Genomic DNA, 19514 nt, shown 5'->3' with positions numbered 1-19514 from the left:
TTAAAAAAGGGTTCCAAAAGGGTTCTTCGGCTGTCCCCATAACTCTTTTTGGTTTCAGGTTAAACCCTTTTTGGTTCCAGGTAAAACCATTTTGGGTGCCATGTAGAACCCTCTGTGGAAAGGGTTCTACTTGGAACCAAAACGATTCTACCTGTAACCAACAATGGGGGTGGCAGAGAGCCTAATGGTTATAGCGTTGGGCCAGTAACCGAAAGGTTGCTGGATCAAATCCCCGAGCTGACAAGGTAAAAAATGTTGTTCTGCCCCTGAACAAGGCAATTAACCCACTGTTCCCTGGTAGGCCGTTAGGCTGTCATTGTAAATAGGAATTTGTTCTTAACTGACTTTCCAAGTTAAATAAAGGTTAAATAAAATGGTTGTTCAAAGGGTTCTCCTATGGGGACAGCCGAAGAACCCTTCTAGGTTCTAGATAGCACCTTTTTTTCCAATGAGCAACAATGTAAAAAAAAGCCTCCGAAACAACACTTTGAAATAGTTTTTCAATAGTACACAAAGTTAAAATATCAGAATATTTATATATTTTCATATTTTCTCATAGCATATTATAGCAAACAACTTTATCAACACGGACACGAAGTGACTGTCTGTCTCTGCTATTACATCACAGAGTGCACTCCTCCCTAATTTTGGACTGAGGTTGCATTACAGTATCTAATACATCCACTGTTTTATTTGTGTTTGTATTTAATTGAATTGAAAAGTGTTTACTCCCATAAGCCCAACATGCCTCAAAGTTATTATACTTCTGCCAGCTTAAGAACATGTTCAAAACATTAAAGATGAGTGTGTTTGTGTACATACAGCCAGAGGGTTCAGAAGAGACTCGGACTACATCTCATAACTGCACACTCTGTCTATAAAGCTGTTGGTTTAAATCCAGAGTGGATTCCTGGATAATAAAGTCCAGTGTACTGTAAGCCTCTTGGGCTGTCAGTCAGAACAGAAGAGCTGCCAGCTGTGTGTCTGTCTTTTACCTTACTTTGATTCCGTAGACTAACTGTATATCACTGAATTCTCTCTTCTCTCTCCTCTCTCCTCTCTCAATTGAGATGGTTTGGGATGAGTTGGACCACAGAGTGAAGGAAAAGCAGCCAACAAGTGCTCGGCATATGTGAGAACTCCTTCAAGACTGTTGGAAAAGCATTACAGGAAGCTGGTTGAGAGAATGTCAGGAGTGTGCAAAGCTGTCATCAAGGCAAAGAGTGGCTACTTTTGCCAGCAGCATACCACCCTGCATCCCACTGCTGGCTTGCTTCTGAAGCTAAGCAGGGTTGGTCCTGGATGGGAGACCAGATGCTGTTGGAAGTGGTGTTGGAGGGCTGGTAAGAGGCACTCTTTCCTCCGGTCTAAAAAAAGATCCCAATGCCCCAGGGTGTGATTGCAGACATTGCCCTGTGTAGGGGGCCGTCTTTCAGATGGGATGTTAAACAGGTGTCCTTACTCTCTGTGGTAACTAAATGATCCCATGGCACTTATTGTAAACGTAGAGGTGTTTACCCCAGTGTCCTGAGTAAATTCCCTTAATCTGGCCCTCATACCATCATGGCCACCTAATCATCCCCAGCTTCCAATTGGCTCATTCACCCCCCTCCTCTCCCCTGTAACTATTCCCCAGGTTGTTGCTGTAAATGAGAATGTGTTCTCAGTCAAGTTACCTGGTAAAATAAATAAAAAAACTTTTGATTTGTTTAACACTTTCTTGGTTACTACATGATTTCATTGTTTTGATGTCTTCGCTATTATTCTACAATGTAGAAAATACTAAAAATTAAGAAAAACCCTGGATTGAGTAAGTGTCCAAATTTAGGGCTTTTTGTTCACGTTAAGGATTCCCATTTCATTTGAACATTCACAGCCCTAGAAGAGGGTATATACTGTATGCTATGTTAGGCATCTACTAGAACTAGAATTTACACAGGTCCTCATTTCAGATGTCTGAATCACACCGATTATGCTGCATCAGATTAAGCAGTTGATCTGTCATTCTTGGAGGAGTGATGTCAGAAAATACAGTCCTTATTTTGATAAACTGACGGCGATAAAATAGTAATTCGATGATCTATTTAATGTATAGCTTTCACCAAATCCTAACTGTAATGTTTTACCACTGTAGTCTGTAGTGACACTCTGTACAAACCTAGTATATTTACTGGCAGAGAAGTAGAGGAACTGGGACTGACTTTAAATATCTGGTAGGGAAAGCATGGAAACATTGGTTAGTTGGTCTCCGTGCCTCCTCTCTCTCTCTCTCTCTCTCTCTCTCTCTCTCTCTCTCTCTCTCTCTCTCTCTCTCTCTCTCTCTCTCTCTTTTTCTCGCTCTCCTTCTGTCTGTTTGTCTCCCCCCCTTTCCTCCATCTGCCTCTCTCTTTTGGAAACCCAATGTCCCACTGCGTGTAAACAGTCTCTTATATATGTGTCTCTATGGGGTCATGATGAACAGAGGTTTGTGGGTCATGATGAACAATTCTTTTCTGTTTTGTGTTTCCCTGTTTTGTTCCTTGGTGCTGTTCGTTTTGCTGCTTGGTGCTGTTGGATTTGCTGCTTGGTGCTGTTAGTTTTGCTGCTTGGTGCTGTTAGTTTTGCTGCTTGGTGCTGTTAGTTTTGCTGCTTGGTGCTGTTGGTTTTGTTGCTAGGTGCTGTTGGTTTTGCTGCTTGGTGCTGTTGGTTTTGTTGTTTGGTGCTGTTAGTTTTGCTGCTTGGTGCTGTTAGTTTTGCTGCTTGGTGCTGTTAGTTTTGCTGCTTGGTGCTGTTAGTTTTGCTGCTTGGTGCTGTTGGTTTTGCTGCTTGGTGCTGTTAGTTTTGCTGCTTGGTGCTGTTGGTTTTGCTGCTTGGTGCTGTTGGTTTTGCTGCTTGGTGCTGTTGGTTTTGCTGCTTGGTGCTGTTGGTTTTGTTGCTTGGTGCTGTTGGTTTTGCTGCTTGGTGCTGTTGGTTTTGCTGCTTGGTGCTGTTGGTTTTGCTGCTTGGTGCTGTTAGTTTTGTTGCTTGGTGCTGTTGGTTTTGTTGCTTGGTGCTGTTGGTTTTGTTGCTTGGTGCTGTTAGTTTTGTTGCTTGGTGCTGTTGGTTTTGTTGCTTGGTGCTGTTAGTTTTGTTGCTTGGTGCTGTTGGTTTTGTTGCTTGGTGCTGTTAGTTTTGTTGCTTGGTGCTGTTGGTTTTGCTGCTTGGTGCTGTTGGTTTTGCTGCTTGGTGCTGTTGGTTTTGTTGCTTGGTGCTGTTGGTTTTGTTGCTTGGTGCTGTTGGTTTTGTTGCTTGGTGCTGTTGGTTTTGCTGCTTGGTGCTGTTGGTTTTGTTGCTAAGTGTTAGTTTTGCTGCTTGGTGCTGTTGGTTTTGTTGCTAGTTGTTATTTTTGCTGCTTGGTGCTGTTGGTTTTGTTGCTAGTTGTTATTTTTGCTGCTTGGTGCTGTTGGTTTTGTTGCTAGGTGCTGTTGGTTTTGTTCCTTTGTGCTGTTGGTTTTGTTCCTTTGTGCTGTTGGTTTTGTTCCTTTGTGCTGTTGGTTTTGTTCCTTTGTGCTGTTGGTTTTGTTCCTTTGTGCTGTTGGTTTTGTTCCTTGATACTGATAGTTTTGCTGCTAGGTGCTGTTGGTTTTGTTGCTAGGTGCTGTTGGTTTTGTTCCTTTGTGCTGTTGGTTTTGTTCCTTGATACTGTTAGTTTTGCTGCTTGGTGCTGTTGGTTTTACTTCAGTAGTTTTATTGGAATAACAGACTCAGTTCATTGCTAGGTTTCCTATAGATTGTCCTTATAATAGGCCACTTGCAGTTTTGTGACAACACAATGCCACAGATGTCTCAAGTTTTGAGGGAGCGTGCAATTGGCATGCTGACTGCAGGAATGTCCACCAGAACTGTTGCCAGAGAATTGAATGTTCATTTCTCTACCGTTTTAGAGAATTTGGCAGTATGTCCAACCGGTCTCACAACCGCAGACCACGTGTAACCACGCCAGCACAGAACCTCCACATCCGGCTTCTTCATCTGCGGGATTGTCTGAGACCAGCCACCTAGGCAGGTGATGAAACTGTGGGTTTGGACAACTGATCCTCACCAGGATCTTGACCTGACAGCAGTTCGGCGTCGTAAGCGACTTCAGTGGGCAAATGCTCACCTTCAATGGCCACTGGCACGCTGGAGAAGTGGGCTCTTCACGGATGAATCTCGATTTCAGCTGTACCGGGCCGATGGCAGACAATGTCGTCATGCTGGCGAGCAGTTTGCTGATGTACCCCATGGTGGGGTTATGGTATGAGCAGGCATAAGATACAACAAACACAATTGCATTTTATCAATGGCAATTTGAATGCACAGAGATGCTGTGACAAAATCCAGCATGATAATGATCGGCCCTATGTCACAAGGATCTGTACACAATTCCTGGAAGCTGAAAATGTCCCAGACCTTTCATGGCCTGCATACTCACCAGACATGTCACCCATTGAGCATGTTTGGGATGCTCTGAATCGACGCGTATGATAGCGTGTTCCAGTTACCGCCAATAATCAACAACTTCGCCCAGCCATGCAACAGCCTAATCAACTCTATATAAAGGAGATGTGTCACGCTGTATATGGCAAATGGTGGTCACACCAGATACTAACTGTTTTTTTAAGGTATCTGTGACCAACAGATGCATATCTGTATTCCCAGTCATGTGAAATCCATAGATTAGGGCCTAATGAATTTATTTCAATTGACTGATTTCCTTATATGAACTGTAACTCATTAAAATCTTTGAAATTGTTGATGTTACGTTTATATTTTTGTTCAGTGTATATAAGTTATTTTTATATTTACGTCATTTAGCAGACACTCTAATCCAGAGCGGTTTACAGGAGCAATTAGGGATAAATGCCTTTATCAAGGGCACATCAATAGATTTTTTTTCACCTAGTCGGCGTGAGGATTCGAACCAGAAACTTTCTGGTTACTGGCCCAACGCTCTTATCTGCTAGGCTACCTGCCTACTGTGATAACTACATAATGTAGTACTAGGTAATGTAACATGCAGTCATTTCGGCTTGAATCAACTGATTGTAGATCAGCCGTCCTACCACACTAGTTACCTTCTGAATCCATCTGAATGTGAACAGCAACGCTGACCTGCGTCCCAAGCAGGAAGTAAACACACACTAGAAATGTTAGAGTGGAGCAGACCCATGAAGAGGCAGGAAGAGCAGCTGTTCTGTTCTGCCCCCCCCCGGAATGGAAAGGCCAGCAGAATGTCATGCTTTGTACTGTTCTACTCAGACCAACACACACACTCACACACATTTACACTCAGACCAACACACTCACACACATTTACACTCAAACCAAAACACACTCACACACACATTTACACTCTAACCAAAACACACTCACACACATTACACTCAGACCAACACACACTCACACACATTACACTCAGACCAACACACACTCACACACATTACACTCAGACCAACACACTCACGAACACATTTACACTCAGACCAACACACACACTCACACACACATTACACTCAGACCAACACACACTCACACACATTACACTCAGACCAACACACACACTCACACACACATTACACTCAGACCAACACACACACTCACACACACATTACACTCAGACCAACACACACTCACACACATTACACTCAGACCAACACACACTCACACACATTACACTCAGACCAACACACTCACACACATTACACTCAGACCAACACACTCACACACACATTTACACTCAAACCAAAACACACTCACACACACATTTACACTCTAACCAAAACACACTCACACACATTACACTCAGACCAACACACACTCACACACATTACACTCAGACCAACACACACTCACACACATTACACTCAGACCAACACACTCACACACATTACACTCAGACCAACACACTCACACACACATTTACACTCAGACCAACACACACACTCACACACACATTACACTCAGACCAACACACACACTCACACACACATTTACACTCAGACCAACACACACACTCACACACACATTACACTCAGACCAACACACACTCACACACATTACACTCAGACCAACACACACTCACACACATTACACTCAGACCAACACACTCACGAACACATTTACACTCAGACCAACACACACTCACACACACATTACACTCAGACCAACACACACTCACACACATTACACTCAGACCAACACACACACTCACACACACATTACACTCAGACCAACACACACACTCACACACACATTACACTCAGAACAACACACTCACACACATTACACTCAGACCAACACACTCACACACACATTTACACTCAAACCAAAACACACTCACACACACATTTACACTCTAACCAAAACACACTCACACACATTACACTCAGACCAACACACACTCACACACATTACACTCAGACCAACACACACTCACACACATTACACTCAGACCAACACACACATTACACTCAGACCAACACACACACTCACACACACATTACACTCAGACCAACACACACACTCACACACACATTTACACTCAGACCAACACACACACTCACACACACATTACACTCAGACCAACACACACTCACACACATTACACTCAGACCAACACACACTCACACACATTACACTCAGACCAACACACACTCACACACATTACACTCAGACCAACACACTCACGAACACATTTACACTCAGACCAACACACACACTCACACACACATTACACTCAGACCAACACACACTCACACACATTACACTCAGACCAACACACACACTCACACACACATTACACTCAGACCAACACACACACTCACACACACATTACACTCAGACCAACACACACTCACACACATTACACTCAGACCAACACACACTCACACACATTACACTCAGACCAACACACTCACACACATTACACTCAGACCAACACACTCACACACACATTTACACTCAAACCAAAACACACTCACACACACATTTACACTCTAACCAAAACACACTCACACACATTACACTCAGACCAACACACACTCACACACATTACACTCAGACCAACACACACTCACACACATTACACTCAGACCAACACACTCACACACATTACACTCAGACCAACACACTCACACACACATTTATACTCAGACCAACACACACACTCACACACACATTACACTCAGACCAACACACACACTCACACACACATTTACACTCAGACCAACACACACACTCACACACACATTACACTCAGACCAACACACACTCACACACATTACACTCAGACCAACACACTCACGAACACATTTACACTCAGACCAACACACACTCACACACACATTACACTCAGACCAACACACACTCACACACATTACACTCAGACCAACACACACACTCACACACACATTACACTCAGACCAACACACACACTCACACACACATTACACTCAGACCAACACACTCACACACATTACACTCAGACCAACACACTCACACACACATTTACACTCAAACCAAAACACACTCACACACACATTTACACTCTAACCAAAACACACTCACACACATTACACTCAGACCAACACACACTCACACACATTACACTCAGACCAACACACACTCACACACATTACACTCAGACCAACACACACACTCACACACACATTACACTCAGACCAACACACACACTCACACACACATTTACACTCAGACCAACACACACACTCACACACACATTACACTCAGACCAACACACACACTCACACACACATTTACACTCAGACCAACACACACACTCACACACACATTACACTCAGACCAACACACACTCACACACATTACACTCAGACCAACACACACTCACACACATTACACTCAGACCAACACACACTCACACACATTACACTCAGACCAACACACTCACACACACATTTACACTCAAACCAAAACACACTCACACACATTACACTCAGACCAACACATACTGACACACACATTTACACTCAGACCAACACACACACTCACACACACATTTACACTCAGACCAACACACACACTCACACACACATTACACTCAGACCAACACACACACTCACACACACATTACACTCAGACCAACACACACACTCACACACACATTTACACTCAGACCAACACACACACTCACACACACATTTACACTCAGACCAACACACACACTCACACACACATTACACTCAGACCAACACACACACTCACACACACATTTACACTCAGACCAACACACACACTCACACACACATTACACTCAGACCAACACACACTCACACACATTACACTCAGACCAACACACACTCACACACATTACACTCAGACCAACACACACTCACACACATTACACTCAGACCAACACACTCACACACACATTTACACTCAAACCAAAACACACTCACACACATTACACTCAGACCAACACATACTGACACACACATTTACACTCAGACCAACACACACACTCACACACACATTTACACTCAGACCAACACACACACTCACACACACATTACACTCAGACCAACACACACACTCACACACACATTTACACTCAAACCAAAACACACTCACACACATTACACTCAGACCAACACACTCACACACACATTTACACTCAAACCAAAACACACTCACACACATTACACTCAGACCAACACATACTGACACACACATTTACACTCAGACCAACACACACTCACCCATACATTTATGCTCAGACCAACACACACACACACACATTTGAGTTCCCCATTTAGAACTTAAGTGACGTCCATGAATGTTTTCATAAGTACTGAAACCGGTTTTGTACCAAACATGCCCAATGTTTTTATGTGACCTACATTTGATCTTAGATGGGTATCTTTGACCCTCAGTCTCACCGGTTTGTTCTGGTTGACATGAAGAGGGAATGGGAACTAATGTTCTCTGTGAAACATTGATGATGGTGTCCTCTCTGAGCATCTAGTCTAGCAACCATCTCTAGTCCATGTTCTCTGAGAGGATCCACTCTAACACCTCTCCATCTCTCTTCCCCAGAGTTCCCACCTGGCCCTGATAGACACTCTGATGTTGGCGTACACGGTGGAGATGGTGAGTGTGGAGCGGGTGATGGCGTGTGTCCACAGATGCTCCTCCCCTCTCAGCGACCCCTCCTCCCACCCCGACGGACACATCAGAGATCTGCCCTACGACACTGAGGACGCAGTCACCACATGGATCAACAAGGTAGGGTACTAAGATACACACACACTCCTCTAATACCAGAGATATGATATATTAGGCCCCACTGTATATTCTTAAAGCTGAGATCCCAGAAAGGTGAAACGACGCCACTGTCCGCCCCTGGCACATTTGTTATTGTTTTTGATTAGAGGAAATGAGCAGCCAGCATTATGGGTAAAAACCTAGTAGAACTCAGCTGTTCTATGGGGCGTGCAATGATGTCAGAGGGAAAAAACGATGTTTGTTGTTTTAAGTAACGTCTCTGTTGTAATATTGCAAACGGACGTGGCAGTTTCACACGCAGCTTCCGTTTTTTATTTAATTTAACCTTTATTTAACCATGTAGGCCAGTTGAGAACAAGTTCTCAACATGTCAGATCAGATTACTGAGAGAGACCCCAGTCAGAATAAACTTGATCTCATTTTAAGGTCTGTTTACACAGGATTGGGAGGTTTAACCAGGAACCAAATGTACGTACAGTCAGAGTCTTAGCCCTAAAAGATTGTTCTTGTTAGCGGCTAAAATTCGGATAATGCATCCCCACCGTTGGAATCCTAATAACATCCCATTAAATCAAGTGTGGCTCTGTGTCATTGAGCTTGTTTACATTCCTCCCTGCAGAAGACCATGTGTTTCCTGCTCCCTGCTGCAGGCCAAGGCCAGACGGATACCAAAATGTACACACACACACACACACACACACACACACACACACACACACACACACACGTGTACACATAATGAGCCACGCATGGAAAAATGCACACTCATGCGGAAATATGATGGATGAACACAAATATTAACATGAATACACACACACTCAGGAAACGCACAGATACACACATGATCACTTACTTGTGGATGGACTCACACATTCTCACACACAGCAGCTCGCAGCCATACAGTAAGTAGTGTACCATAGTGAGTCTCAGTTCATGTTGTGTGTGTGTGTGTGTGTGTGTGTGTGTGTGTGTGTGTGTGTGTGTGTGTGTGTGTGTGTGTGTGTGTGTGTGTGTGTGTGTGTGTGTGTGTGTGTGTGTGTGTGTGTGTGTGTGTGTGTGTGTGTGTGTGTGTGTGTGTGTGTGTGTGTGTTACATCACTGGCACTGGAGCCCTTTGAAGAGACAACAGCCCTAGAAAAACAAGATTAGGACTTTTTCATTAAAACCTATCAGACAATGGACTCCTTCTATTTCCCCATGATGTTTGTTACACTCGTACACAACAAGGCTTAGAGCTGGAACGTTTATGAGCCTATGAGAGATGTTTTCATGTGCTGAATGATGAAGTCATAGTAGTGCTTTGAAGTTTAACTGAAGTAGCTACATTATGGAAGCTGTAATCTCCCCTACATTATGGAAGCTGTAATCTCCCCTACATTATGGAAGTTGTAATATCACCTACATTATGGAAGCTGTAATCTCCCCTACATTATGGAAGTTGTAATCTCCCCTACATTATGGTAGCTGTAATCTCCCATACATTATGGTAGCTGTAATCTCCCCTACATTATGGAAGCTGTAATATCACCTACATTATGGAAACTGTAATCTCCCCTACATTATGGAAGCTGTAATCTCCCCTACATTATGGAAGCTGTAATCTCCCCTACATTATGGAAGCTGTAATATCACCTACATTATGGAAGCTGTAATCTCCCCTACATTATGGTAGCTGTAATATCACCTACATTATGGAAGCTGTAATCTCCCCTACATTATGGTAGCTGTAATCTCACCTACATTATGGAATCTGTAATCTCCCCTACATTATGGAAGCTGTAATATCACCTACATTATGGAAGCTGTAATCTCCCCTACATTATGGTAGCTGTAATCTCACCTACATTATGGAAGCTGTAATCTCCCCTACATTATGGAAGCTGTAATATCACCTACATTATGGAAGCTGTAATCTCACCTACATTATGGAAGCTGTAATATCACCTACATTATGGAAGCTGTAATCTCCCCTACATTATGGAAGCTGTAATCTCACCTACATTATGGAAGCTGTAATCTCACCTACATTATGGAAGCTGTAATCTCACCTACATTATGGAAGCTGTAATCTCCCCTACATTATGGAAGCTGTAATCTAATCTCCCCTACATTATGGTAGCTGTAATCTCCCCTACATTATGGAAGCTGTAATCTCACCTACATTATGGTAGCTGTAATCTCCCCTACATTATGGAAACTGTAATCTCACCTACATTATGGAATCTGTAATCTAATCTCCCCTACATTATGGAAGCTGTAATCTCCCCTACATTTTTGAATCTGTAATCTCCCCTACATTATGGAAGCTGTAATCTCCCATACATTATGGAAGATGTAATCTCACCTACATTATGGAAGCTGTAATCTCACCTACATTATGGAAGATGTAATCTCCCCTACATTATGGAAGCTGTAATCTAATCTCCCCTACATTATGGAAGCTGTAATCTCCCCTACATTATGGAAGCTGTAATCTCCCATACATTATGGTAGCTGTAATCTCCCATACATTATGGTAGCTGTAATCTCCCCATACATTATGGAAGCTGTAATCTCACCTACATTATGGAAGCTGTAATCTCACCTACATTATGGAAGATGTAATCTCCCCTACATTATGGAAGCTGTAATCTCACCTACATTATGGAATCTGTAATCTAATCTCCCCTACATTATGGAAGCTGTAATCTCCCCTACATTATGGAAGCTGTAATCTCCCCTACATTATGGAAACTGTAATCTCCCCTACATTATGGTAGCTGTAATCTCCCCTACATTATGGTAGCTGTAATCTCACCTACATTATGGTAGCTGTAATCTCATCTACAGGTGAGACCTGCATTAGGAAAACTGTAATCTCACCTACATTATGGAAACTGTAATATCGACCTACATTATGGTAGCTGTAATCTCCCCTACATTATGGAATCTGTAATCTAATCTCCCCTACATTATGGTAGTTGTAATCTCCCCTACATTATGGTAGCTGTAATCTCCCCTACATTATGGTAGCTGTAATCTCCCCTACATTATGGTAGCTGTAATCTCACCTACATTATGGTAGCTGTAATCTCCCCTACATTATGGTAGCTGTAATCTCCCCTACATTATGGTAGCTGTAATCTCACCTACATTATGGTAGCTGTAATCTCCCCTACAGGTGAGGCCTGCATTAGGAAAACTGTAATCTCACCTACATTGTGGAAACTGTAATATCGACCTACATTATGGTAGCTGTAATCTCCCCTACATTATGGTAGCTGTAGTCTCCCCTACATTATAGAAGCTGCAATCTCACCACTCAGCCACAAGAGACTAGTCACCGCTGAAAGTCACTGTTTCCTATCGTTCTCTCTCACTTACACACACAAAAACAAAACCTCTACATTCATTCCCCCTCATTACACTCATTGCTTGTTGTTAATGTGACCCTCAATAATAACCGCTCTGTCTCTGTCTCTCTGTCTCTCTCTCTGTCTCTGTCTCTGTCTCTGTCTCTGTCTCTGTCTCTCTCTCTCTCTGTCTCTCTCTCTGTCTAGGTGAATGAGCACCTCAGGGAGATTCTGGTGGAGGAGCAGAGGTTGAGAGAGAGCTCTTGTCTTGAGACCACAGCTACAGGAGCTCAGAGGGTGAGTACAGACCTTCCCCCTGCTAACAGAAAACAGGAACTCAGTCTCATGCCAGCTGTATAGAGAGACACTGCTACGCTATGAGAGGGAGAGAGAGACTGCACTGCAGGGACTTATGTAAGGCCTACATTCTTAGAAAATAAATGTTGGCTTCCATGTAGAACCCTCTGTGGAATGGAACCCAAAAGGTTTCTACCTGGAACCGAAAGGTTTCTACCTGGAACCAAAAATGGTTCTCCTATGGGGGTAGCTGAAGAACCCTTTTGGAAGGGGGGTGGGGGGTGAGAGAAGATCGTCTTTTGAATACTTTATCAGTTGTTGACACAGGAGACAGTCACAGTAGCCACTGGGTCATTTCAGATTGAATAGGACATACAGGGGGGATTCTAGCAGCTTCTTACCGCCCACTGTTCTGGATGCAGGGCTTTTTCACTCAGAAAAGTCTTGGCCGGGTCCCAGTCGCCTATGTGTCCAAACCGTATTAATATTCAGGATGGAAAAACATTTTCAGTGTTAACTTAAATGACTAAAACCAGATTTAAAGTATGTAGAAACGATAATAAACCTATATATTTTCTACAAAGATCATCTTCGAGAACTAACAATCACCTAAATAAAAGCTAGACAGTCAGGGAGAATCAAATTTTTTTTAAATGATGCATTCAGTAGTATTTTTGTCATGGAATGAGTTGATTTAGTTATAATGTTTGAGTCACTCAGATAGTATAAACCATGGCAGAATGTGTAGAATTGCAGGAAATTAGCTTTAAAACTGCTAATTTTGTCACTGCGGCCAACAGGAGGGCCTCTAAAATGTTTGGTCGGCAACCGCACCATTGTCCACACCCAAGGCCACGCCCCAGCAAAGCCCACCACCTGAGCCTTTCTAGGCCTGATGGTTCTCTCCTCTCTGTAGACCTGAGCCTTTCTAGGCCTGATGGTTCCCTCCTCCCTGTAGACCTGAGCCTCCCTAGGCCTGATGGTTCCCTCCTCTCTGTAGACCTGATGGTTCTCTCCTCTCTGTAGACCTGAGCCTTTCTAGGCCTGATGGTTCCCTCCTCTCTGTAGACCTGATGGTTCTCTCCTCTCTGTAGACCTGAGCCTTTCTAGGCCTGATGGTTCCCTCCTCTCTGTAGACCTGAGCCTTCCTAGGCCTGATGGTTCCCTCCTCTCTGTAGACCTGAGCCTTCCTAGGCCTGATGGTTCCCTCCTCTCTGTAGACCTGAGCCTCCCTAGGCCTGATGGTTCCCTCCTCTCTGTAGACCTGATGGTTCTCTCCTCTCTGTAGACCTGAGCCTTCCTAGGCCTGATGGTTCTCTCCTCTCTGTAGACCTGATGGTTCTCTCCTCTCTGTAGACCTGAGCCTTTCTAGGCCTGATGGTTCCCTCCTCTCTGTAGAACTGAGCCTCCCTAGGCCTGATGGTTCCCTCCTCTCTGTAGACCTGAGCCTCCCTAGGCCTGATGGTTCCCTCCTCTCTGTAGACCTGAGCCTTCCTAGGCCTGATGGTTCTCTCCTCTCTGTAGATCTGAGCCTTCCTAGGCCTGATGATTCTCTCCTCTCTGTAGACCTGAGCCTCCCTAGGCCTGATGGTTCCCTCCTCTCTGTAGACCTGAGCCTCCCTAGGCCTGATGGTTCCCTCCTCTCTGTAGACCTGAGCCTCCCTAGACCTGATGGTTCTCTCCTCTCTGTAGACCTGATGGTTCTCTCCTCTCTGTAGACCTGAGCCTTCCTAGGCCTGATGGTTCTCTCCTCTCTGTAGACCTGAGCCTTCCTAGGCCTGATGATTCTCTCCTCTCTGTAGACCTGAGCCTTCCTAGGCCTGATGATTCTCTCCTCTCTGTAGACCTGAGCCTTCCTAGGCCTGATGGTTCTCTCCTCTCTGTAGACCTGAGCCTTCCTAGGCCTGATGATTCTCTCCTCTCTGTAGACCTGAGCCTTCCTAGGCCTGATGGTTCCCTCCTCTCTGTAGACCTGAGCCTTCCTAGGCCTGATGATTCTCTCCTCTCTGTAGACCTGAGCCTTCCTAGGCCTGATGGTTCTCTCCTCTCTGTAGACCTGATGGTTCTCTCCTCTCTGTAGACCTGAGCCTTCCTAGGCCTGATGGTTCTCTCCTCTCTGTAGACCTGAGCCTCCCTAGGCCTGATGGTTCCCTCCTCTCTGTAGACCTGATGGTTCTCTCCTCTCTGTAGACCTGAGCCTTCCTAGGCCTGATGATTCTCTCCTCTCTGTAGACCTGAGCCTTCCTAGGCCTGATGGTTCTCTCCTCTCTGTAGACCTGAGCCTTCCTAGGCCTGATGGTTCTCTCCTCTCTGTAGACCTGAGCCTTCCTAGGCCTGATGGTTCTCTCCTCTCTGTAGACCTGAGCCTCCCTAGGCCTGATGGTTCCCTCCTCTCTGTAGACCTGAGCCTTCCTAGGCCTGATGGTTCTCTCCTCTCTGTAGACCTGAGCCTTCCTAGGCCTGATGGTTCTCTCCTCTCTGTAGACCTGAACCTTCCTAGGCCTGATGATTCTCTCCTCTCTGTAGATCTGAGCCTTCCTAGGCCTGATGATTCTCTCCTCTCTGTAGACCTGATGGTTCTCTCCTCTCTGTAGACCTGATGGTTCTCTCCTCTCTGTAGACCTGAGCCTTCCTAGGCCTGATGGTTCTCTCCTCTCTGTAGACCTGAGCCTTCCTAGGCCTGATGGTTCTCTCCTCTCTGTAGACCTGAGCCTTCCTAGGCCTGATGATTCTCTCCTCTCTGTAGACCTGAGCCTTCCTAGGCCTGATGATTCTCTCCTCTCTGTAGACCTGAGCCTTCCTAGGCCTGATGATTCTCTCCTCTCTGTAGACCTGAGCCTTCCTAGGCCTGATGGTTCTCTCCTCTCTGTAGACCTGAGCCTTCCTAGGCCTGATGGTTCTCTCCTCTCTGTAGACCTGAGCCTTCCTAGGCCTGATGGTTCTCTCCTCTCTGTAGACCTGAGCCTTCCTAGGCCTGATGGTTCTCTCCTCTCTGTAGACCTGAGCCTTCCTAGGCCTGATGGTTCTCTCCTCTCTGTAGACCTGAGCCTTCCTAGGCCTGATGGTTCCCTCCTCTCTGTAGACCTGAGCCTTCCTAGGCCTGATGGTTCTCTCCTCTCTGTAGCCCTGAGCCTTCCTAGGCCTGATGGTTCTCTCCTCTCTGTAGACCTGAGCCTTCCTAGGCCTGATGATTCTCTCCTCTCTGTAGACCTGAGCCTTCCTAGGCCTGATGGTTCTCTCCTCTCTGTAGACCTGAGCCTTCCTAGGCCTGATGGTTCTCTCCTCTCTGTAGACCTGAGCCTCCCTAGGCCTGATGGTTCCCTCCTCTCTGTAGACCTGAGCCTTCCTAGGCCTGATGGTTCTCTCCTCTCTGTAGACCTGAGCCTCCCTAGGCCTGATGGTTCCCTCCTCTCTGTAGACCTGAGCCTTCCTAGGCCTGATGGTTCCCTCCTCTCTGTAGACCTGAGCCTTCCTAGGCCTGATGGTTCTCTCCTCTCTGTAGACCTGAGCCTTCCTAGGCCTGATGGTTCTCTCCTCTCTGTAGACCTGATGGTTCTCTCCTCTCTGTAGACCTGATGGTTCTCTCCTCTCTGTAGACCTGAGCCTTCCTAGGCCTGATGGTTCTCTCCTCTCTGTAGACCTGAGCCTTCCTAGGCCTGATGATTCTCTCCTCTCTGTAGACCTGAACCTTCCTAGGCCTGATGATTCTCTCCTCTCTGTAGACCTGAGCCTTCCTAGGCCTGATGATTCTCTCCTCTCTGTAGACCTGAGCCTTCCTAGGCCTGATGGTTCTCTCCTCTCTGTAGACCTGATGGTTCTCTCCTCTCTGTAGACCTGATGGTTCTCTCCTCTCTGTAGACCTGAGCCTTCCTAGGCCTGATGGTTCTCTCCTCTCTGTAGACCTGAGCCTTCCTAGGCCTTATACCTGTAGGATACTGTAGTACAGTAGATTTATACCTGTAGGATACTGTAGTACAGTAGATTTATACCTGTAGGATACTGTAGAACAGTAGATTTATACCTGTAGGATACTGTAGTACAGTAGATTTATACCTGTAGGATACTGTAGAACAGTAGATTTATACCTGTAGAACAGTAGATTTATACCTGTAGGATACTGTAGTACAGTAGATTTATACCTGTAGAACAGTAGATTTATACCTGTAGGATACTGTAGTACAGTAGATTTATACCTGTAGGATACTGTAGTACAGTAGATTTATACATGTAGGATACTGTAGAACAGTAGATTTATACCTGTAGGATACTGTAGAACAGTAGATTTATACCTGTAGGATACTGTAGTACAGTAGATTTATACCTGTAGGATACTGTAGAACAGTAGATTTATACCTGTAGGATACTGTAGTACAGTAGATTTATACCTGTAGGATACTGTAGAACAGTAGATTTATACCTGTAGGATACTGTAGTACAGTAGATTTATACCTGTAGGATACTGTAGTACAGTCGATTTATACCTGTAGGATACTGTAGTACAGTCGATTTATACCTGTAGGATACTGTAGAACAGTAGATTTATACATGTAGGATACTGTAGAACAGTAGATTTATACCTGTAGGATACTGTAGAACAGTAGATTTATACCTGTAGGATACTGTAGTACAGTAGATTTATACCTGTAGGATACTGTAGTACAGTAGATTTATACCTGTAGGATACTGTAGTACAGTCGATTGATCTGGTCCTAATGGTTCATGTAGATCAATGTGTAAATCAATGACCAGTAAGACCTAGGTGTAATTACAGTACAGAATCTCATCCTGGTTATGGTAGTGTTCTCAGTTTAAACCCAGTGGAAGTGTAGTCTGGGTGCCTGACTGTTTTTGCATTCAACAACGATACAGCATCTATGCCGTACAGGACAAGTAGCCTAGTAAAGAGGGCATCGTAGCCTAGTAAAGAGGGCATCGTAGCCTAGTAAAGATGGCGTCGTAGCCTAGTAAAGAGGGCATCGTAGCCTAGTAAAGATGGCATCGTAGCCTAGTAATGATGGCATCGTAACCTAGTAAAGAGGGCATCGTAGCCTAGTACAGATGGCATCGTAGCCTAGTACAGATGGCGTCGTAGCCTAGTAAAGATGGCATCGTAGCCTAGTAAAGATGGTGTCGTAGCCTAGTAAAGATGGCATCGTAGCCTAGTAAAGATGGTATCGTAGCCTAGTAAAGATGGCATCGTAGCCTAGTAAAGATGGCATCGTAGCCTAGTAAAGATGGCATCGTAGCCTAGTAAAGAGGGCATCGTAGCCTAGTAAAGATGGCGTCGTAGCCTAGTAAAGATGGTGTCGTAGCCTAGTAAAGATGGCATCGTAGCCTAGTAAAGAGGGCATCGTAGCCTAGTAAAGAGGGCATCGTAGCCTAGTAAAGAGGGCATCATAGCCTAGTAAAGATGGCATCGTAGCCTAGTAAAGATGGTGTCGTAGCCTAGTAAAGATGGTATTGTAGCCTAGTAATGATGGCATCGTAACCTAGTAAAGAGGGCATCGTAGCCTAGTACAGATGGCATCGTAGCCTAGTAAAGATGGCGTCGTAGCCTAGTAAAGATGGCATCGTAGCCTAGTAAAGATGGTATCGTAGCCTAGTAAAGATGGCATCGTAGCCTAGTAAAGATGGCATCGTAGCCTAGTAAAGATGGCATCGTAGCCTAGTAAAGAGGGCATCGTAGCCTAGTAAAGATGGCATCGTAGCCTAGTAAAGATGGTGTCGTAGCCTAGTAAAGATGGTATTGTAGCCTAGTAATGATGGCATCGTAACCTAGTAAAGAGGGCATCGTAGCCTAGTACAGATGGCGTCGTAGCCTAGTAAAGATGGCATCGTAGCCTAGTAAAGAGGGCATCGTAGCCTAGTAAAGAGGGCATCGTAGCCTAGTAAAGAGGGCATCGTAGCCTAGTAAAGATGGCATCGTAGCCTAGTAAAGAGGGCATCGTAGCCTAGTACAGATGGCGTCGTAGCCTAGTAAAGATGGCATCGTAGCCTAGTAAAGAGGGCATCGTAGCCTAGTAAAGATGGTATTGTAGCCTAGTAAAGAGGGCATCGTAGCCTAGTAAAGATGGCATCGTAGCCTAGTAAAGATGGCGTCGTAGCCTAGTAAAGAGGGCATCGTAGCCTAGTAAAGAGGGCATCGTAGCCTAGTAAAGATGGTATCGTAGCCTAGTAAAGAGGGCATCGTAGCCTAGTAAAGATGGCATCGTAGCCTAGTAAAGAGGGCATCGTAGCCTAGTAAAGATGGTATTGTAGCCTAGTAAAGAGGGCATCGTAGCCTAGTAAAGAGGGCATCGTAGCCTAGTAAAGATGGCATCGTAGCCTAGTAAAGAGGGCATCGTAGCCTAGTAAAGATGGTATCGTAGCCTAGTAAAGATGGCATCGTAGCCTAGTAAAGATGGCGTCGTAGCCTAGTAAAGATGGTATTGTAGCCTAGTAAAGATGGCATCGTAGCCTAGTAAAGATGGCGTCGTAGCCTAGTAAAGATGGCGTCGTAGCCTAGTAAAGAGGGCATCGTAGCCTAGTAAAGAGGGCGTAGTAGCCTAGTAAAGAGGGCATCGTAGCCTAGTAAAGAGGGCGTAGTAGCCTAGTAAAGATGGCATTGGTCGATCCGTCAATGTCT

At 44.8% G+C, this 19514-nt stretch overlaps 1 protein-coding gene across 1 annotated transcript in view; it reads left to right on the top strand.

Annotated features, from left to right (window-relative positions):
* Window positions 1-19514, top strand: part of LOC120056214 (calmodulin-regulated spectrin-associated protein 2-like) — a 79932-nt gene that overhangs the window by 24972 nt on the left and 35446 nt on the right. The window contains exons 3-4 of the mRNA XM_039004462.1: window positions 9073-9261; window positions 12800-12889. Of these exons, the coding sequence (XP_038860390.1) occupies window positions 9073-9261; window positions 12800-12889 (279 nt within the window). The remainder of the gene's footprint in view (window positions 1-9072; window positions 9262-12799; window positions 12890-19514) is intronic.

This window comes from Salvelinus namaycush, chromosome 11 (genome assembly GCF_016432855.1).
Source record: "Salvelinus namaycush isolate Seneca chromosome 11, SaNama_1.0, whole genome shotgun sequence".
Lineage (NCBI taxonomy): Eukaryota > Metazoa > Chordata > Actinopteri > Salmoniformes > Salmonidae > Salvelinus > Salvelinus namaycush.
This window is presented reverse-complemented; position numbering and strand designations above follow the sequence as displayed.